The sequence below is a fragment of the Varroa jacobsoni genome, unplaced genomic scaffold (assembly GCF_002532875.2).
Source record: "Varroa jacobsoni isolate VJ856 unplaced genomic scaffold, vjacob_1.0 scaffold_705, whole genome shotgun sequence".
In the NCBI taxonomy this organism is placed as follows: Eukaryota; Metazoa; Arthropoda; class Arachnida; order Mesostigmata; family Varroidae; genus Varroa; species Varroa jacobsoni.
Genome location: NW_019213607.1, coordinates 254,063 through 276,343, shown reverse-complemented (window position 1 = coordinate 276,343; position 22,281 = coordinate 254,063). Strand labels below are relative to the sequence as shown.

General features: G+C 38.6%; 2 protein-coding genes and 1 long non-coding RNA gene across 9 annotated transcripts; all 3 read left to right on the top strand.

Annotated features, from left to right (window-relative positions):
* The first annotated feature begins 4,415 nt into the window (after positions 1 to 4,415).
* LOC111262831 (uncharacterized) lies at positions 4,416 to 9,583 on the top strand. Of its 2 annotated transcripts, XM_022837409.2 has the most exons (5): positions 4,416 to 4,634; positions 4,794 to 4,827; positions 5,542 to 5,759; positions 7,641 to 8,301; positions 8,739 to 9,583. In XM_022837409.2, the coding sequence occupies exons 3-5, from the start codon at positions 5,604 to 5,606 to the stop codon at positions 8,984 to 8,986; spliced, it is 1,065 nt and encodes a 354-aa protein (XP_022693144.1). In that variant the 5' UTR covers positions 4,416 to 4,634; positions 4,794 to 4,827; positions 5,542 to 5,603; the 3' UTR covers positions 8,987 to 9,583. The 2 variants fall into 2 exon arrangements, with proteins under 2 accessions (XP_022693144.1, XP_022693143.1); XM_022837408.2 differs by lacking the exon at positions 4,794 to 4,827 and having other exon boundaries at positions 4,417 to 4,634.
* Positions 9,584 to 13,392: 3,809 nt separating this feature from the next.
* Positions 13,393 to 21,641, top strand: Vps4 (vacuolar protein sorting 4). 6 transcript variants are annotated; one of them, XM_022837407.2, is made up of 8 exons: positions 13,393 to 13,667; positions 15,459 to 15,545; positions 15,957 to 16,362; positions 16,732 to 16,859; positions 18,419 to 18,506; positions 18,807 to 19,078; positions 19,432 to 19,683; positions 19,953 to 21,641. In XM_022837407.2, the coding sequence occupies exons 2-8, from the start codon at positions 15,501 to 15,503 to the stop codon at positions 20,061 to 20,063; spliced, it is 1,302 nt and encodes a 433-aa protein (XP_022693142.1). In that variant the 5' UTR covers positions 13,393 to 13,667; positions 15,459 to 15,500; the 3' UTR covers positions 20,064 to 21,641. The 6 variants fall into 6 exon arrangements, with proteins under 6 accessions (XP_022693142.1, XP_022693137.1, XP_022693140.1 ...); XM_022837402.2 differs by having other exon boundaries at positions 13,393 to 14,111; XM_022837405.2 differs by lacking the exon at positions 13,393 to 13,667 and adding an exon at positions 14,213 to 14,312.
* Positions 16,866 to 18,326, top strand: LOC147753149 (uncharacterized). The gene is made up of 2 exons (XR_015312060.1): positions 16,866 to 17,944; positions 18,266 to 18,326. It is a non-coding gene; the product is annotated as an uncharacterized LOC147753149 (long non-coding RNA).
* Positions 21,642 to 22,281: the final 640 nt, after the last annotated feature.

The window sequence follows — 22,281 nt, the reverse complement described above, 5'->3', positions numbered from 1 at the left end:
ACCATATTGACAAGAAAAACGAAGATGACGATAAGGATAGATCGTACCTATATTATACCACATATATATATATATATATATATACCACTATATATATAGAGCTATAGTAACTGACGCTGATGAGTGTAGATGAATACGACGATGACACAGATGCGACAGGAAGAGAAGAGTGGGATGGCCTTAGATTATTATTAAGATAAAATGCTAATAATGATTACTGATCATGGCAACCATGATGCTGATAATGAAGAAAAATAAATGAGCGCTGATGATTGATAATGATTAAGGAAAACACGCGCGTGAGAACTAATAGCAATGATCGACCACAATGCTATATAATAGAAAAGAGAGGATATAGGGAAACGGGACGACGAGTTCATACGAATAAGATGAACAGCCAGATTAGCAGCAGCAGCAACGACATTTAAGAAAAACAGATGCTGAACAGATTACGATCATCATTGACTATGCTGACGACACAGTAATGAATAACATGACTAATAATAACAGTAATGATACGACAATGAACACTATATATTGATAATAATGTGAGTTAGGAGGTTGATAATGATGGGGCGTCATGATGATGTTGGTGACGACCAGGGGTCAGCTCTACCCCCGATGGCCGAGGCTAACCTGCTGTGTCATTTGCGTTTGACTGAGCGAACTCATAGCACGAAGTGCAGGGGGCGCTTTTCGCGGGATGTTAGCAAGGCTTTTGGCTGGATCACCGAAACAAAACGCTTAAGATAGAGTAACGGCGCACGGAACAATAGTTAAAATGCGACAAATAGACAAAATAAATTAGCACGTATGACTTCTGCTCGGACTGTGAGATCTATTCGCTTTTTTTGAGGGAGGCCGAAATCTGGCGATGTGGACGAACGTCTGCAGTCAAAGATTACATGTTTATTTACAGAAATGCGTTCCGTTTGATAGTCCACGATATATTTGGTTTGTGGGTTGGTTGCGTGTGGATCGGTTCTGGGAGCTGGTCACATGGCGACATATAAGAAATAATATACCGTTATTGACACACATTGATGAAGCGACATTACGATGCTGTTAACTCATTCGACTTCGTTCACCTAGCGGAATTTCGTCCCGCGGTAGAGAAACACATTGAAATTGAAGGGAATACCGAAGAAAGATAAAACAAAAAAAAAAATCAAAGATATACGGGAGTACGAAGTTTCATTGCGAATATTATCGGTTATTTAAAAGACAATGTTCTACAAGGAAGAAGCAGCACAGTAGTAGGAAAGTGCTTCCTTGCCTCCCTTCGGCTGTGGTTGCTTCTATCAGTCAATCTATTTTACGATCTATTATCTAACCTATAGATCTGTAAATTTCTTATGCAGCAAATCTGCAGTATGATATGTGCTAACAACAGAAAATCGACTTTTGAGCCAATTCGATCATGCCGCAGGCCTGCTTTGTGGTCGAAAAGACGGTGGCTGTAGTTGTCTTCGTTGTCTGTTACGCGATGAAATAACCTCGATGAACTACAAAGTCGTACGTATGTCGCATGTGTCGACACTTGAAAGTCAGGATGACTCGGCTGAATTAAGGAGCCCTATTAGATCAATAATTCCTGTTGACCCCATGGAGCTTCCTGCACTCCTTTATGAAGTACTGCCGCCTCGTCTTCTTTGGTTGACTATTACCTGTGACTTATGCGGCACAGTAGCATTTGCTGCTGCTGCTGCGTAACTAGCAAACAATATTTTGTTCACCTGCCCTGATTCATTGCGACATTTCTATTTGCATTGCATCTGGGACGAGAATGCAGACAGGGCAATCTAGGCGCACGACCAACCTTATTCTTTTTAACATGGAAACGCTGGGGGCGTTATCGACTATAAAAGGGCGTACAACTGGATATTAATCTGGTAGTGGGCAACTCTGCAGTGCAGAAGCAATGAAACGGCGGCAACTGTGGTTAAGCAACAAACGCCTGAGCCACCGGCGAAGTAATGTGACTAACCCGTGACTACCCATTTGCGTTTATGGGATTGTGCTTTTAACGTGTTGATTAGTCTTCTCTCATCGCAAAGGTTTCGATTTCACCAGAACAAAGAGGAAACTGCAAGAACGAAAGTAACAACGATCACAAATAAAGAGACTGAAGTGTTTGCGTTGACGATGGAGAATAATACCGTGTTGAGCCGACAGGCACAGACCCGAAGTTCGTGTCAGTAGAATAACAAAGAAAGAGCGAACAATGGCGATAACAAAGAACGGGATACAGTCTTCCGCTTAGCTGGTCTCAAAGCGCGAAGATTTAAGCGGGCATAAAGGTGTACGATATAGGCGGGTGGCAAGGATAGAGGACGATATTAGGATGAAAAGAAGGATAAAGGAGCTAACATATGAAAAGGAAAAATGTGTAAACGCAAAAAGCAAGAGGGGCAAAACAAGAGACTAAAATGGTTCAGAATAAAAGGGCTAGGTGCCCCGGTGTAAATATCACATATGAGAGAAAAATTTATTCTTTTTTATTAAGATAGATAGTGATTGGAGGTCGAAATAAATATGTAAAAAAAACTAACCGTGTCTTCTTTTCTCGAAGTAGAAAATGGTGATGTCCATCAGCGAACGGATGTTGCTTTAAGCATTGCAGTTATTCGGGTATTTTCCTAGATTGTCCAATGTTATCTTCTTTGAGCGGTGAGCCATTACCATAAAACCCCGAGTATCGTAACAAAGAATAAGATGGAACACTCGAATTGCAACAAGACGCTTTTCAAACTTCGCGTATTTTCTGTCATTTTGTTTTTATACAGCGAAAACATTTAGTTTTTTGAGATTTGTGCCATTCATTATAGTTCTTAGTAAAAGGTTTGAGTGAGAGCGTTGGTAAGATTTGAGTGCGTAACGTACGTATTATATACAGTATGAATGCCAACTATATATAGCACTGGAATTCGAATAACGATCAAATACATCAATGTCTAATTAATTGAAGAGTAAGATGCCGAGATTTTTTTTTTGAAGTATTTTAACAAAAATGGGGAATTATTCAACTGATAGTTGCTTAGACCTAGAGGTGCATCTTTTTTCTTCCTTTGCACGTAGGCAGAACTCTGAATTTGAATGTTTTATCTGTCGGATGGTTATATTGTCTTTGTGAGATTTCAAGCGACTTCCTGAATCAAGCGTTTTCAGGGTATGTTACATACGGAAAAAGTAAACATGAAGCATCGACGATAATCGGCAGCATCGAAACTTGAGATAGGATAAGAAATCAATTCCGAATATATGAACTATATTGTCTTCCGTTTGGTGTGACTCATTTGGCTACTGAGTTTAAAACACTCTTTATTCATATCTAATAAGGACTGTAAACTAAGGCTTTGCAATTATACATAGACTTTTACGGCAACGCGGCCAACGGAGCTTTTCACCGAGCTCCAGTACCAATTGGCAATGATCAGCATTTGTGGAACTAGGTACTGCGTAGGGCCTGAGCTTTTTTAGCCTGAACATATTATTATAATATGACTGAAGCAGTCCGCCGGACTTCAACACTGAGCAAAATTTGGCTGTTAAATACTCCACTCCTCAAAAAACTTGCAAACGAAAATAGGCTGAACTTATGTGAAATGATTTCAGAAAAACCTCTCTTTTAGTCTCGAAAATCAATACTCAGTGATCAAGTTTTTGTGGTTCTAAAAGCTACAGTGCTGCGGAAATTCATTGAAAATTGGTGAAGACTTTGCTCAAAAAAATGCTAAGGGAAACCATAGTGCATAAACTGTGCAAACGTTTTAAGAACAGAGATTGGAGTGCTGGAAACCAAGAAGGATTAGTAGATGTTGAAATTCGAGAGATAAGAACGAACCGTCGCCATCGATGGGGCTTTTTATGAAAGCAAAACTTAAGAGTTTAAAGGTTCTATCGGTCAAAGCTGTCATTTTGCATGTGACATGTTGCAGAGTTGTGCTTTAAATCCTAAAAATATGGAAACTGGGAAAAAAAATGGGTTCCCCATGGTTCGAATGCAAGCCGATTACTCGATGACAATACCAGACCCGATCGCCACGCTTCAATTACTGCCTAGCTTGAACAAATCAATAGTCAACATTGGCTTCAACCCGCTTATTCTCTCAAACGAAGTTCGCGCGATCACGGGGCTTTCCAAGCTTTAGAAAGGAAAATTAATGGTCAAGCACACCTCACTGTAGATTTACCTGGAGAAGCTGTAAATAGAGACATTACGTATGCGTAAACAATACAGGAGGGTATTTCTAAAACATATTTAAATGTCATCATTCAAACCCAGCTAGTTGAGAAGTTATTCAATTTCTGAAAAGTCTGCTGAGTTCATTATTGGGACAGGTTTAGAGCTCCGTTGGAATTTACAGCGTCTGTTAACTGTAATCCGCCGCTACGGACGCTTGATTCGTATTTTCGCCGCCTAAACTCTCATTAAACCAGCGACCATTCTGTTTAGCAACAATTGCATTCGCTGTTGTTAATGTCATTCTAGCAGCTGTGCTGCCATTGTGTCACCAATATGTGCCCTATTATTCTGTTTCTCTCCCTACATAGTTACGGTGATTGCTAAATTGAAAAGAATTTGTCGTCGTCACAGTGAAGGTATCCTGCGTCACCCTATTATGACGCTCTCCGTGAGTAGTTCGCAGAAAGACGACCAAAAAAATCACTACTGTTGTCGTACAATAGAGATATTCTTGGTTAGAGATCATTTACTGTGAGTTTGTGATTACAAATCTCTGCATATTCATTCTCGGTAGCTACATCTAATCTGTGATCTGCTGAATTAATAGGAGCTTGCAGTCAAAAACTGCCCCGCTACAAAATGTAGGTGTTAAACACTGTGTGATTAAGTTTTTCAAATACTATTTCTCAGTTGAATCTCCGCTATAATATAAATAACTTCAGACTCTAATTGCACAAATCTTATTTGGAATATACAAAAACTAAATTATCTCAAAATCTTAAAAGAAATTCAAAAAATATCCAACTTATTTAGAGAGTTTACGGAACCATAAGAATACAAACACGTTAGTCATTCTTCGATATAAAAACAGAATTGTCATAACAAAGTACTTTATGTACGTACACACATATTACTATGAAAGGCAGCCCTTAGATCAACACCTCACTAATTGTTATCTTCCAAAATGTTTGCTGCTTGACTAAAAACACAGGACAATTAATAAATGTACTGCTATTTTTCGTTTATAACGAACCATGGCCGTCAGGTCAAGCTATATAATGAACAGCTAAGGCTCAAGAAACAAATGAGGCAAGGCTCTATTTGTCTTGAGTAGAACGTCTCAAAAACGGACGACAATACTCGTGGGTATTGTTCGAGCATATTATATTCGAAGAATAGTCTAGAACATCAATGACTGTTTTTGTGTGTCCGAAAGACAAGTCGGTCTCCTGAATTTTTTCATGGCTTTATGCAGTTATTTGATCAGCTGAGGGTGATGTGTATTTACTAGCTGAGATCTGCAAAGAAGTTTCGTTTATGTTCAGCAAATAATTAAAACGTTAATTCATGTTTAGATATGAGCAGCCGGTCTATCGCTGCTTTCTCCACCAATTGAAGAAGGAGAACGAGGGAAAAAATGGCGAAAAAGAAACTACGCGATTCGAACTCTTCTAACGATAATGTCGAGCGAGAGGAATTGTCGATGCCCCAGCGGCCGGCCAAGAAACCAAGGACGAAAAGAGGCCAGACTGACGCTGCTGCGGACAGTAGACGTCGTCTCGATGAAAATACAGTAAGACAATAACGTTTCGATGTCGCATCTGGAGCGGGAATACGGAATTCTGCTGTCCATAGTTAGCCACCTCAATTAACTGCCTTCATCTTTTCAGTATTGCTGATGTATCGCCTCATTTATGTAACGTTCTAAAAACCATGAGCGTTCAGAAAGTAGTGCTATCTGATAAGAAATGATCAAACTGTGGACGGAATCAAATTTTATAACAAAAAATTCACCGAAGACGTTCTTAACCTTCTAATAGGATCGCTGTAGAACGTTTAGTTTGGCTACTTTAACCCATGCGCATTATTATCCATGAGATTGCTTTTCGAACACTCTTTGTATGTGTCTGGTTCTCTATTTTGTGTAAAAAAAAAGTGTAGAAAAAACTAATCTAGTTTCACACTTTGATGCTTCAGAAATTATGGATAGTCGCCGAAAATTTTACCCAACTTAAAAAAACCTGTAAGTGTATACACTTTTTAGCTCGCCATGATACATATATAGACACACGTATGACTAACGCTCTCAGGGGTTATTCGGATATTGTAACAATATAAGGAGAGACTATTATTGTTGGCAGACTCGCTTGGATTACTCGAAGCTCTTACCGGAATAGACCGAGTCTAACTTCTCGATTTCAAGTTACCTTTACTGCATCAAGGGCGCAAGGTGTTCAATAAATTTACTATGCCTGAACAGGTCGTATCAATGCATATAACAGCAGCTCTGTGACAATTATTGACCAAATTGTATAATTTATATTATACAAAATGAGACGTATAAAGGGTTCTCCATAGAAGGATGTGATTTAAAATCGCTGTTCGGACCCCATCTATGGTTTATGATCGGATATGAACGAAAAAATACGGCACTAGATCGGAAAAGCCATCGAACGTCATGACGTGCCTATACGACTAGTATAATTGAAATATATGATGAGGAGTTCATGTTCTATATTGCTCATTTAATATCATCTACAGTGTGCTCCTTTATGTAGAAAAACAGCCAAATTTCAGAACAGTATCAACTAACTACGAGGGAACTATGAGATTTTTGTGTATCTTATCTTTTGTGTAAAAGATAGCTCCTACTAAATAGTTAATGTAAAAATCCAAGCTAAACTCCGGCATAATTACAATTTCTGCATTATTCATTAAACTTACTCTGGAAGTTCTAAATCGTATTACAATAAAACCATGCATCTTTCGACAGCTGCTGGCGAAAAATAGAGGCGATCACCATTATTATCAAGCGGACCTTCGACACGTCATCATAGAACTTAAGACTAAATCCTAGCCGGAAGAATATTATTTATATGGGAAACGAAAAGTCCTGTAAACATAAATAGTAAGCAGCTGCGGCAACCTAGTTAGTATGCTTCTGTAAAACTAAGAATTAGTAATTTTGACATAAAAATTAGCCACTAGCTCAATTTAATAACCTTTTCAATTAATGAATCGTCATTAACCCGCTCAAACGAAGTAAATGCAATCGAATTTAATTAAATTCAATGCATGGCCTTTAACTTAGAATTCATGTCAATCGGTAACAGAAGACTGTGTGGGCCACCATGTGATTAACTTTTTCAAATTTTTTTTTTAATTAAGTAAGCTAAAAGCGCTTGAGCTAACTTATTCGCTGGAGACTTACGTCCTTCTTGGAGATTGACATGAACAAATGAGCGCTTGTTTACTATTATTACGTACAATTGCCTAATTAGTGTATATATAGCAGTGCAGCTATCAAATCAATACCAAAGAGTTCATTTGCCTGGAATCTGAAAACACAGCTGAAGTGCCTTGTGTAGTATGCAGCGTTTTTTCTTTAAAATAGCATATCCAATTATAGTTACATCTTAATCCGATAACAGCTCAAAGTTTCTACTAATTGCAGCCTCCAACGAGTTCTCGGAGGGGTCGAAAGCGCACCCAGAACGCAGATGGGTTTTCACAAGGTTCGCGCAAGATGAACCTAGATGATTCATTCACAAGTGGCAGGGTTGGCGAATGTGGTACGTTATCTAAAAGTCCAAACGATGATGGAGGCCCAGGTCCCGATTGCAAGACCACTTATTTCTTAAGTGGCAGCGAAGTTACGGATGAAAACGATAAAACTGTCGAAATTTACGGGGAAATGATTATCTTCGACTACGCTCTGGACGGCAACCGAAATAAACTGCTTGAGGACTTTTGTCGATGCGCTCATGAGAGCAACGTACATCGCTTCATCGAGATCTTTATAGAACAGATGTTCCCAGCTGAAGAAGAGTACCGAGCTCGAGCTAGCAAGGCCATCGTCGAGTTGCATAAGGCTCGTCTCGTGACTCAGGAACATGTCGAAATGGCCCTGAGAGCGCGGCTGCTAGTAGGAGAAGATATGGTGAAACGTGTTCCAAAATATTACGAGTTCATGGCTTATACTATGGCGCCACTTTTTGTTACCGATGATTTGAACTTCACCAATCTGTTACGTGCAGTTAGGGCTTCTCTCGGCTATTGGAACACAGTCAAAATGCTCGTGCCTCTGTTTAAACGAATTTGTGAGATAAGTGTTGGTACGTATTCGCACCATTTCACTACTAGTTTGCCAATGAAAAAGTTCGGCGCAAATGTACCCTATAGGCACGTCAAAGAGTAAATAATCTTACTGCTCATTGAAGAGTTTTCTATCCATGTTAAGTAACAAATAAATGTATCTGGACCGTGAACTTTCCGATTGTCATAAGGTACATACGAAACGCATAGATTTTTCAAGACGGTCGCTCTTGTGGGTCTGACAGCGATCTTACTAGTTGCTCCTTACTTACTATGAAAGCTCGACTGACGTCGGTATTACCGTAAATCATAAGATTTTTTAAAGTAGCTAGGGGCTTTCTTACATTAAAACTGCATAATTTCAGCTCAGTTAAGGCGACTAACGGTACTCAGAAGGCACACTTTTTAGCCATCTTTGAGCTCAACTAAAAATTCACTAAAAATTCTATCATTTCAGACGGAATTTCTACGAGGTGGCAGACATCGGGGATGAATCTGTCGGAACTCGTGGACGGACTACACGAGGAAGATGTCAAGGATATAGAAGCGGCCATTATATATAAGCCAGTGCAGCCTTTCCAAGCAGACTCTTCAAGCTCCCCAGAATCGAAGCAGCCGTATTTTCAAGAAAAAATCACTCAAGAGCGAAAAAGAGCTCGAAGACAAGGCCAACAAGGAGAAAGTACTAAGCAAAATCATGCATGAACTCCATACTTGACTTCATATTGCTTTTTAATACACCCACGCGCTCCGGTCGTAATGGTGCGAGCGATACTGTAAACAATTGATCCGGCTGTTGCAGTGGAGTACTTCACACGTTTCGTATGCGAAGTACAAATTGCACTAAAAAAAAAAGGGGGGGGGGGGGGTGTACAAGTTAGGCGAACAAACAGTAGTCTATAATAACATATGTATGACAGTTTTGGATAGGACACTTTTCAGTTAAGGTTAGACAACTAGTCCCCGTGATAGCTTAGTGCATAACGTATTTGCATGCTAATCTTAGGGACACGTTTTGGTCTTGGTTAGAACCCGAGCATAGACACACTTCGTTTCGTGCTAAGGGCCAGCCACCAGATAGGACGCCTAACGGTAATATCGGACGATAAACTCGAAGCATAGAAGCAGTTATTCAGCAAGCTGATAACTGTCCTCTTGACTATTGTTTGGACAAAATATTTGAATTCAGGTAAAAATGACTGCCCAAGTTACAACCAGTTTGAACCATAACTGGATGCAGACACTGTGTATAGGAAACGATATAAATAAATATGATATATAGAATTTTGTATTGTTTGGAAATGTCGTTTGTTTGTTCCTCGTTTACATTTTACTATATTTAAAAAAAAAATTACTTTTTATACCTGCCTTAATAAAATAAGCTAAGATTTTTTGTATGGATATATAGATACGTTTCCTATAGAAATAGACCTCGCAAATATTGTCCACGAATGGTTTCTTACGCGCCGTTGTCTGAGCAGGCAAGAGCAACGCTAGTGGCCTAAATGGATGTTCTATTGAACCAGCCTTAGTGTTAAGAGTGTCGGACCGTATACAGAGTGACAGGACTGGCTATTTGCTAGTTGGAACAATTGTGTCAGCTTAATAGATAGAGTACAATAAATAAATTTCAATACAGAATACTGAATCTTGAAATAAGTTGCGTCACTTTGACAACCGAGGGCTACGGCTCAAGTGTGAGTCTCAACCAGAACAAACATTCGTCGTTCAGACTTGATAACGAACGGCTCCGTTTGTGTCCTTGAGCCTTGCTAACATGGCGCGCTTTCCCCATTCGACGTTAAACCACGCCTCGGAACAAAGCATATGAAAAATTTGACCACTCTTCTAATAAAACGTAATGAGGATTTGCCAAAATATTATTGGCAGAGAAGTAACTCCGTTTAAAAATACGACACTTTTTTAGTACCTACCTACATAAAGGTTGCGATTTGCAAGCAAATTTAATTCATAAGAAAGCATAAAATTGCTTTCTTATGAATCACATTTTTTTTTCGTTTCATCTTGAGTTATATCTATGGGCTTCGTTTTTTAAGTAAATAAATTTCGAAGGGTCTAACGTGCTATCTATTCTACGTTTAGTGAAAAAAATATGCTTGTTAGACTCGAAAACAGCTGCAGTCATTGTCTAATAGAAAAAGGAAAGGAAGATATAATAAGGAAAGAAAGATAAATAGACGAAACGTGTACGCATCCTCCATTGGGTGATATATCGAGTATACTCAGCTGGCCTGGATAATTAGTATTCATAGGGAGGACACCGTATGACACAGTGTTAGCCCAGTATACGAACTAACTCTATCAGACGTCCATTATTCTCTGAAGGTCACATTTGTTGCAATGCAATTCCCAGCAACGAAAATATGAGGCAATTCCCATATTAAAACATTGAATGTGTTCATTTCATCATACCTCGACATGTACGTCGACCAAATCCTGGGAAGGATCTTATCGCCATGAGGTATGTAAAAATATTAGAAAAAAATAAAAAGATATTCGCATTATTCACGTAAAACAAATAAAAATATGCCAGTTTTCTTTTATACGAATATCAAACGTGAGTAACTGAAAGATGTCTTCCTTTTTTCTGTATCGAAAAGGGAGCGTGACAAAAATGGCTGTTCTACTAGTATGTCTAATATGCAAAGTATTATTTTTTAAAAATTATGGAAATTGTTTTTATGGTGTAACCGGGCAGAAAAACATCATTACTAGCTGTTGTCCTTAGAACTATAAATGTAAATCACCATTTCAACTTGGCATGGTTTAGAGGCAAATTAGAGAAAACTCGAAATATCTTAATTTTGCCCATGAATTTGGTAGATAGTAATTACGATAGGTAAAATAATAGACCCTAGTTTATATCTCTCTATAAAAGAATGGGCTTTAATTTTTGGTTAAACTTATTCTCTAGAAAGATTGGTTTCTTTTTTCGTATAAAGGTAACGCATTGAAGACGATGAGATGATTGTGATGTCTGTTGTTCTTGTTTTAATCAGCGCTACCACTAAGCAAGAGGAAAAGAGATCTAAAGCACTGACTTGTCTTATCGATTAATGCGCTAAAATGTGCTCTGTGATTATTATCCTAATTAATAAATCCTGCGCAGCGCCCTCTGCCTTATTTTGGCATGAGTACCACTTTTAAATCGCTGAAAAACGAATACGAAGTCTAGCGGGGACTGTTGATCGGCGGAACAAGTAAGGCACTTCACGGCTACGCCTAGGCTCGTGTGATCGTCTACAAATGGCACCTGGAGATATTCTCTGATATTCGATTATAAGTCTTTTTTGAGATTATACGACTTCGCGACAGAGCTGTTCTAGATGATGTTTCCTGCAGACACTTGCGGCTGGCGGTTCTTTTGGAGTCGATTCCTTATTTCCTTTGCTCCTCGAGCAGAATGTATTTTTGAAGCGCTTTGTATTAAGTTCTTTAATACCTTGTGGTTTCTTCTGTCGGTTCCTCTGTCTCATCTGAGTGTTTTTCCACCAATGTAAACAGCTTGTAGAAATGGTATGCCAGCGTTACCATTCTGCATCAAAACGTTTTAAACCACTATGCATATACCATATCTCAACATATGTGCAGTTCTTCATAATATATAGATTTTTTTTTTTTTAATTATAATTGATTTCGGAGAGCCGAAACGCTTAATTATAACGATACAGGAACGGAGGATGCCACGCCCCCGATTGGCCCATGTTGTAAAAAACAGTCTGAAAGCACTCTCAACAAACGACGGCCAGCGAACAACTCGAAAATAATTATGCCATTATCAGCAAAAACATTAAAACTCTCCAATTTACTCAACAATTAGAAACATGGATTTTCTATCAATTAAGAGTAAAGAAAAATGAATAGGTTTTCTAATCGCCTCTCGATTTTCGTCAATCTGAAATTATTTTTTGTCTCTAGAGGGTTTAAGGATTATGTTATGTATAACCTGAATTCATAGTTAAGAACTAAAAGATATCAAAATTTTTATTGAAAATCAGTTCTAAAAATAAAAAATTAAAAATCAGAAATCAGAAAAATCAAAAGCAGATTTAATGTAAATATGAGCAATGAGATGAGAACCGTTCTTATTTATGCACGCAGGAACAACTGCTATTGTGACATGATATTCTTATTCGTTTATTTGGGATTACTTGGCGTAACTGTTCATAATGCATCTTTTATGATGTACTTTAGGCAATTATTCACTACAACAAAGGCCAAACAGGGTTAAGCTGATCTGTGGTAGTAAGTGATGAGAACTGAAACTAGTAACAAAACCGCGTGCATCATTTAGCCCCGCTGGCTGTAATCTTCCAGTTACATCTATAACACAACGTAATTATACCTAACCAAAATGATGATTTTTTTCCTAGTGGAAGCACAATCTTCAATTAAAAGGCCAACGGTGCCTGTTAAGTGACGCGAAGGAACGTACCGTGGTCACAAGGCCGAGGAAGTGCACCTTACAGTTTCCAGAGTAAAGCTCAAGAGACCTCATGGTCGAAAACTATAAAGCACTCCTGGCAGAGAATCAGATTTGAAAAAAACTTTAACCATACAACAAACAAATAAAAATGTGTTTCGATAATTTTTTTTCAATTATATTAGAATTGCGGGGTGTAAAAGATGACAAAAGGAACACTAATTATTATTAAGTTAATATCCAAAGATTCACTCAAGAAAATTTGTTAATAATCATTTAGGTTGACGTGCATATTGACAAACAAATCGTCAGATGTTACCTAATGGACAAATAAATCTTTTCAACCCTTCAGGTAGCATTAACAAGACAAGTTTGATAAATAAAATCGTATTTTTCACTTTTAATGTTTTTAATTTTCATTGATGCGTAAATTGTAAAACTCCTAATACGCATTAAATACCTACCTAATGGAAATGATTTTCTTCACTCATACAAATTATCTAATATTTCTGTATCGTTCGCTGAGTTCTGTAACCGTACGCATTTGTAACGGCAGAACCGGACGTAAGACTGCGTACGGTTCTGCCGTGGAACATTGCATCAGATGCCATACAGTAACGACCTAACAATTAATAATTCTCGTCAAAGCGTACGCTGATCGCCCGCTGCGTGCGGCGGATCCATCCATTCATTGCGTTATGACTGTTGTCATCAATTGGTTGTTATTGTCGTCCCTTATCGACAACAAACAGCAGACGTTTCTGTCTATGTAGCTTTTGCACGGCACCACATCATAACAGCAAAATCAATAGCACATAGATACAGGCGAATCTGTAGTGTCGAACGTCACTGTTTTTACCGCTGGCTGGCGTCACAGAAGAGAAGCTAGGGGCCGACGACTAACCGATCCAGTTTCACAGAGAGACTGTCGGCAACCCCAAGGTCGATCATCACCATTAAGGTCGAAGCAATCGTGTGGTTTTCGAATCGTATTAATCTTAGGATGCCCGCTTTTAACAGGGACAAAAATAACTTGTTAATAAGTTGTGAATCCTAGTCGAATCTACCTGCTATTGCTGCAACTATTCTTAGTACCATTGACTGCAGTTCTCGCAGAGAACAAGTGAGATACTGAGTTCAAGGTTTCGTCTCAACTGAAAAGTGCTTTGGATATGAACACAGAACCAAAGCTGAGGAGACAATTTAAGTCAGGATATTATTGTGAGAGTGACATACTATTTGTAGATTGAGGACTCGCCAGACTGGAGGGAAAGGACATATTTTTACGTATATTACCATTGGTGGCTCCCGCTAAGAATTCGAGCTCTTGGCCGAATTGTTAAGGTTCTACGGTTACAACAAGTAACGCTATTGGTATTATCGAAGGTGAGCTAAAATTATCCCATAACAGTTTGATGTCAATGATTTCGTCAGTTCTATCGCCGCCTGCAGATGCGACAATTACCGATGTCGTCGAGCGACGGCGTAATTCCTTGAGAAGTTGGTGTTGCCATAATGTGCATTGTTCGTCTGCTACTCGACCAAATATATTTGCCCATATAGTCGAAGCATTGACTCATCAGAGCAGTGAGTTGATCAATTGAACTCGACAGATGTGGTATGGTTAAGTAATACAATTAAATAGAGCTTGGATGAGGAGACAGTACACTATAACTGAATAGGACGAAGAAGCAGGCTATCAAAATGCAGAAAGCTCTTCTTGTGTTATTCATGGAATGATGTAGCACAGTATTAGTGGGGTGAGGTTTGAGCGAATGAGAATATTCATTTGATATGAACCAGTTGTCGTAGTGACAAAGTTAACTCTGAGTGCGACTCACTTGACCTGGTCAGATTTGCTGGCCTTACTCAACCCGTGCTTGTTTAATGGCTAATTAGGTAAGCTCTGCTGTCGTTACTGTTGGTCGGTGTTAGCGAACCGCTGATCGGTTTGTGTATATCTCAATGCTGGCTATGGATTAGCAGCAGTCTTTACCTTGAGAAGCGTTAAAAGTTCTGCGGAATGCAATTGCGGTCCTCTGAATCTGTATCCCCTTATCAGCCAATAGTAGCTGTTACTGCTCAGATAAAGAGACGATGCTGATGGGCCTGGCATAAGTTGAGTGCGTTGTGAAATCCTACTGTTGCTATAGATGATAGGTCAGTGCTACGCCCATCGTCAGGAATTGTGTTTGCTTAGTGTTTTACGATGGTTTGAGAAACTCATCTGAGGCCTGATTGATCCAAGTGAGGGTTCGCGCCTCCGAACATGAAGAAATGAGACTTAGAAACATTATAGTCTAATTTATACTCTGAAGCTTTATCTAGCAAATCTCAGTTATGTTTTTATCAAATCTCTATCGGTTTCCTCTTAGCTCGAGTGTAATTGGGGCTAACATTCGTTCGAAATAAATCCAGTACGGGTGCGCCAGAATGCCTTCAGAAGGTAATACTGATGCATAGTGATGCAGAGAGTTTTTGTCTTAGTTCACTGCATTAAAGCTTTGAGTGTCATCTTGACTTGTTTTGGCGAAAAAAAGTACATAATGAATAGATCTATTTTTTTTTTTAATTTTACGGGAGTACCATATAAATGCATTAATAATGCTATGGTCTTAGCGATAAGGGAGGTAAATTATTATTATTATTTGTGTTGAAATATTGGGTTACTAACTATAGCTTGTAAGAGCAATACTTATCTGACAGCTAACCAGTTTCTTTTATATTTTTTAGGAACAATTCATACCATCGGACAACTACATTAAAAGGCAAAGCATGACAAACAACTTCCTTAACAAGGCGATCGAGCTAGTGACAAAGGTAGTTTTTAAATCGGTTTCTAATTAAGCACATACGAGTATATAGTTTAATATGCAGTAATTATTGTCGGGCAGACAACCTCGATTGCAATAATAACAGTAGAACGTAGATGATGCAACCACAACTTCTTTACGCACAAAGGGGTTTAACGACATACACAGGATTTGACAAAAGCGAAACTCCATTAACTTGCAGATGGCATCAAGAATATTTCTTCTCATTTGCTTTTGGACAGGCAAAGCATATAAATACCTTTTTCGCTTTGTCAACAAGGTGGTTATCAAGCTGCTCTTGTATGATATTGTCCTAATCGAGAAGGATAATATGTAAAATTGTTTGTCGCAGCGTAAGTTACTTGTCTGCAAACTCAAATTTCTTCTTCACGTTCTATCGTGTTTTCTTGTATTACAGGCTACAGAGGAAGATCGCAACAAAAATTATGCAGAAGCACTCCGGTTGTACGAACACGGAGTTGAACATTTCCTGCACGCGATTAAGTACGAGGCTCAGAGTGATAAAGCAAAGGAATCAATCCGATCGAAGTGTATGCAGTACCTTGATCGTGCTGAGAAGCTTAAGGAGCACCTTAAGAGCGGATCGAATGGCAGGAAGACCGTTAAAGAAGATGAGAACGGAGACAGCTCAGATGGCAACGGAGAAGACTCGGAAAAGAAGAAACTTATGTCACAGTTAGAGGGAGCCATCATGACTGAACGACCAAATATAAAATGGAGTGACGTCGCCGGCTTGGAAGGGGCTAAGGAATCACTCAAGGAGGCCGTGATTCTGCCGATCAAATTTCCTCACATGTTCACAGGTACAAATTATTCTGGCCCACTCATGAACGAATATATATATATACAAACCGTTTGCTTAGTAAATGGATTCAGATAGCTACTAATGGCCGCATCACTTGAATATCGTGCTCGAATTTGCTTTTATTCGTTCCATTTATGACGCAAGTATATGAATTAAGTGACGAAGAAACTTATTATTTGGCAAAATAATAGCCTACTAAATAGTAGGCTATTTCAATTGATTAAAATACAGTTTCTGAGATAATAAAATAATATGCTTCACCAAAGGAACATATTGTTGCATTTTAATCTAGAAATAGAATTTGTTTTGCCGGGTAGACATACAGAATGGATCTATGTACAGAGTGTTCCTTTTCCATGTTTTTAAGGTAAACGTAAGCCTTGGAGAGGAATCTTGCTATTTGGCCCGCCTGGCACTGGTAAATCATACTTGGCCAAGGCCGTAGCCACTGAGGCACAAAATTCGATTATGCTGTCAGTCTCCAGCTCCCACCTTGTAAGTTGTAAAATTGTCGAAACTAAATTTTCATTAACTGGTATATTTGTGACGAAGAAGTACTTAGTATATCAATTAAAAACACTAAAGACATTCAATATTATTACTCTAAGCCAATATCCTATGTGCTGATTAAATATATTTGCAAAGTAAACGGCACTATTAACTGCATTTTTTATTTCGGCCTTGATTACTTATTTTACAATGACCATGGCTTTAGTGTTTTTACCCAGAAGTCAAAAGTTTCTTCTCTTATACTGCGTATTTTTGTATAGAACTGTGATGAAATATTAAGCTAAAAAGCTTCCGTGCTTAAAAAATGTCTTCTTTTACATTCTCTTACTTGTTTACTTTTAATACATAGCTCGAAAGTGCTCTTACCGTCAACATGTTTTAACGATATCGTTGCGAGTGCAATTTCAACTCGAGAAAGCTTTTCAAAGATAAACGTTACAGTGAAAAAAGTGCATTTTCGACACTTTTTGTACAACGTTTTTCGTCAAGGCCAAAATAACGAGGGCATTTGCCTTGTGCATGGCATTATCGCTAAAAGGACTGCTCTAAAAACAATATTCGGGACTTGGAAGATGCTCCCCGTTTTAGCCGATGATCTGAGTCTGATGACGATTATTTGAAAGCACTTTTAAAGGAAGGGGGCCGACGACCAACTCAGTAATTAGCCAAAAAGTTTACTGCAGCCACACGACCGTTTTTGACAACTTCAAATCCTTTGAGCTTTCCCAGAAGCTTTAAAGCTTCGGTACCTTATGAATTCTTTGAATCCAGCAGGGAATTACGACTTAATACTGTGTCTCAACGTATCGTCCGGTATCGAGCATCAAGCGAGCACAATGACCGATTTTTGCACAGACTGTTATCGGTCATGACGAGTAGTGCCTGTACGTCAAAATAAACCAGCAATAGAATGGATGGTTCTAGGAGAGCCAAGAAAAGGTTATGCTTTATATCCGATGGGATTGCGAGAGTTGATTCACCTACGACCCAGAGAGCTGATCGGCACGTTCATTTGGAGCACTTGCATGCACCCAGCTGACCTATTGGAGATATACGACCTGACAAAAGAGGTCTGCGAAGTAGACAATGCGAGGCCATATATAGCAAATATCGTCAAAGCAGCCTTTCTAGGCATCGGATAGAAGATTTTCTTGCACTTTCCATATTTGCAGACCTTGCGAACTTCTATTCACTGGAAAATAAAATCAAGAGCTGCATATCTGACAATGAAAGGAATAACTAAGCAATTTCTTAAATACCAAATTTGAAAATTTTTGGCGAGAAAAAATACATTGGTGGACAGACCGGAGAAGATAGTAAACAATAGCGGGGGACACATGCTACAATAATTTATTCTCACAAGGATAAAAATATTGTGTTTTCTTTTTCAGTAAGAAGAAAGCGTGGGAACTAATATACCTTCTAATAAAAAAAAGTTTTATTTTACTCTGCTTCGTTAATTGTTTTTCGTTAAAGCGTCAGGCGTACGTTCATTGTTGAGTCATGTACAAAACGATTTTCACAAATTTTATTTATAATTCTAGGTCAGCAAATGGTTGGGTGAATCTGAGAAACTCGTCCGGAGTCTATTTGAGATGGCTCGTGAACAGAAGCCAGCAATCATTTTCATCGGTAAAATCGTTCATTGAATAGTTCTTTCTTTAGAACCGATGGTACATTTTTATCCAAGATTGATATATACTATGGCAATGGCTCCAGGATATTTCGCAGGCTATGTCCGTGTAACACTTTCCTTTCTTACCCCTTCGCCCTGAGTTGAAACTCATCCATATCTCTATTCCAATGTCCGTGAGCAATAGGGATTATTTCTAATTCACGGAAGACTGAAGGAATATATATCCGAAAAGCGTATATTTAGGAAAAGTCACCGTACTCAAATTACTCTCTGCGTATATTTCTTAACGTCTTAAGATGAAATCGACTCGCTCTGTTCAACGCGTTCGGAGAATGAGGCCGATGCAACGAGACGTATTAAAACGGAATTCCTCGTCCAGATGCAGGGTGTCAATAATGATAATGATGGAATCCTCGTTCTGGGCGCCACCAATATCCCCTGGGGCCTTGATCCGGCTATCCGACGACGTTTCCAAAAGCGAATCTACATCCCTTTGCCGGATGCTCCTGCCCGCACCCTCATGTTCAAAATTCACATTGGAAATACGCCGCACTCGCTCCTCGATGAGGTACAGATCTCATAATATACGTATTAATCAACTGCTGTCGGCAGAATTCATTTTATATTGTTCACTAGGCTGAGTAGAATATGTTATCATATGCTCGTAATGTTGCTAATGGGCAAGAAAGTGTTAGTGCTATCCGGTCAATTACTGTTTTGCATACAAGAACACCAGTATGAGGACTATGTACAATTTCAAACTAATTAGGGCGATTTTTTTAAATGCGTACTTACACCGATTCACAAAAAGCTTTATTCTCGGGTTCTCTTAAAAGTGCTAGTTTCACTTAGATAAAATGTATTGTAATCAAATCCCGTTTGTTCGTAAGTTTGACAAATATATGCATAAACTTTTTTTAGGATTTTACAAAACTCGGCAAAATCTCAGAGGGTTATTCGGGTGCAGATATTGCGGTAGTTGTTCAGGACGCCTTAATGCAACCTGTCCGGAAAGTTCAAACGGCCACGCACTTTAAGCGGGTATCGGGGCCGTCCCGGAAGGATCCCAGTGTAATGGTACACGACTTATGGACGCCGTGCAGTCCAGGAGACAAGGGTGCAAAGGAGATGAGCTGGGTTGATATCGATGGAGATAAGCTATACGAGCCTATTGTAAGTAACATTTGTATTATTTTTAGGTTAGCATAGATGAGAAAATTTGGTATTATTCACTTGTACTTCATGTCAAACCTCTTATAGAAAATTAGATACACTGCACATTTGCGCAATTCATTACTCCTGCTATAGAATTTTGCATCATCGATATACGCATTGCGAGTATACTATTATATAATATTATTTACCATCATATTAGTTTGAAAACGTTGTTCCAGCCCTAACGGTACGTATATTGGTTTTTCATACGTATGCTTTTTTTTTAGCTTACGATGGCAGATGTGGAGTTGAGCTTGACTCAGACAAAACCAACGGTAAACGAGTCCGATCTTCAAAAACACAAACAGTTCTTGAAGGATTTTGGTCAGGAAGGCTAGATCATGTCGAACCTATAAACTTAAGGAAAGCAGCATTACGGACTAGATTAGTTCCTACGACAGAGCAACGGCACGAAAGAGGCTATTCCTCTGATACCCGAATCCTGAAAAAGCACTTTGCTGTATGTTCTGTGCTGCAAAATATTACAAAACTACGGTGGTGCATCTGTACACGGAGGCAGAATGGCCTCCATCGGACAGAACTTCCTTATTTCGCTGTGCTGCTTCAATCTGATGATTCACTGCAAAAATCAATTGCAACGCTCATTGCAATTAAATTATTAGCGGTTATTGTCTAAATTTCTTCAAAAGCAAACAACCATATGGTATGTGTAAATGGATGCCTTTGTGGTTTTATGCTGATTGGAAAACTACCTCAATGTATGCATTTACGTCTGCACGAGTGAATGATCCGTTAATGCATCGGCCAAACGCAGCCCGCAAGTGATAAATCACCTATAACAATACTACGATGCACATAACAATACCAAAAAGAGCTGTTTTATCAAAGAACGTATGAATGAAGCCGCTCTATTTTTTCAAGCAAGAGTCGTAACGGTTAAGAAGATCTGAGGATGAACAGGCTGGGACTTAAGTCATTCCTGTGTATGCTTGGCAATCGCCATTTCTCTACAACATAAAAGATGAAACAGATGCGCTTAGCTTAGAACCGTTACCTTTCTGCCATTCATTCGAGTGATAAGGGATTTGATAAAACGCGGATATAAGAAAGGGTAGGGTCAATGATTTTTTCTTATAGAAAGGAAATGATAGAAAAAGGCGAGACAAAAATAGAGAAAAGTGACCTCGACGTAGACAAATATGGCCATTTACGGGTGCAGAGTCTAAGAAAGCGCGCTTTTTCTCACAAGACCCATGAGGCGCTTCAAAACACTCATAATTTTTTGGTTGTACACATATGAATACGACGGTGAATGGCCTAGAGCATATTAACCAACAACCTGACGTTGAATAAATATATATATATATATATATATATATATTATACACAGATTGCAGTAATTTCAAATGCAACAACAAACTATAGCAGAAACTACAAAAAGGACTGGCTGTTTGAATACTGTGCGTTTGCTTGTTTGAGGCAAAATAATTTAACAGTGTTGGCTGCGGAAATTTATTATCAGATGCTGTAATTTTTCTCCGACGACTTTTTTTGAAAAATATAAACCACATATACAAATGTATGTACCGGTTATTCCTTGTAATATATTATTATTCAGCTACTATTTCACAGAATGTTACAACTACGTTGAATGGCACGCTACTTGTATTGGAGATATTGCTATGGATAACAATCCTTAGTAGTGGTAACTCAAGTAAAAGTTCATATATATGTTGATGTAGGTATAGGCAAACGGAAAAGTGAATAAAATTGCGTTCAAAAAATAGTAATAATTGCTTAAGAGCTCTCAAATATTGCATTTTTTAAAAATCTTTGGCAGACTGTACGTTACTATTATATATCAATTAGTTTTTATTATAATTGCGGCACTGCAAGTGAAGTTGCAAGAGACTCGGATTGATCAAGTGAAATAAATAACTTACTGATTAATAGGATTCGTCTGCCTCTTTCGCTATTTGTTGTTATGCTTATACTGTGTATCTAGATGAATAGAGGAAACCCATATTTAAGAATCTACGTTAATTTCTGTAACGTAGATTCTTAAATACGTGTTTTACAAGTGTGCTTTAAATCTGAAAGGACGTAAGGTAATGGCCGAAGAGCGTTTTCTTGCATGGGTCTAACTCCAAACCAGTCCCAATGGTCACTTCAATTATTAGAAGAACTATGTGATTAAAGCTTTTTATGATTTCTTAGGAAATTCACGTATGTTTGTAAATATGGAAACAGTTAGAGACAACTTTATCCACTTACAAATCTCTAGCAGTTAGAAAAAGCTGTCCGCTCAGAGGTACATACATTTAGCGGCATATCATATCGTAGATATCGTACTTTTAGCAATGTCTGCAAGACGTGTAGGATAAAGCTAGGGTGAAGACGGTTCAGATGAGACCGAAATCTATTATGGTCACGTACGTACTTCTAATGAATGTGTGGTTTCAGTTTTCTTCTAGAACAAGAAGGTTTAGAAGAGTGCTCATACACCACAGATCATATATGTACAAAGTGTACGTTATTAACTCTTGAATCGAATTCCTTCTACCTTCGAAATGTTCCCTAGCGCAAAAAGGGTAG

Bases quoted from the DNA above. Each gene is read 5' to 3' on its own strand.
- Vps4 (XM_022837407.2), top strand. From the start codon at position 15,501: ATGACAAACAACTTCCTTAACAAGGCGATCGAGCTAGTGACAAAG. The intron at 18,507-18,806 runs GTAAAATCGTTC...TAACGTCTTAAG, and splicing joins GCCAGCAATCATTTTCATCG to ATGAAATCGACTCGCTCTGT. The intron at 19,079-19,431 runs GTACAGATCTCA...AACTTTTTTTAG, and splicing joins CGCACTCGCTCCTCGATGAG to GATTTTACAAAACTCGGCAA.
- LOC111262831 (XM_022837409.2), top strand. From the start codon at position 5,604: ATGGCGAAAAAGAAACTACGCGATTCGAACTCTTCTAACGATAATGTC. The intron at 5,760-7,640 runs GTAAGACAATAA...TACTAATTGCAG, and splicing joins GTCGTCTCGATGAAAATACA to CCTCCAACGAGTTCTCGGAG. The intron at 8,302-8,738 runs GTACGTATTCGC...CTATCATTTCAG, and splicing joins AATTTGTGAGATAAGTGTTG to ACGGAATTTCTACGAGGTGG.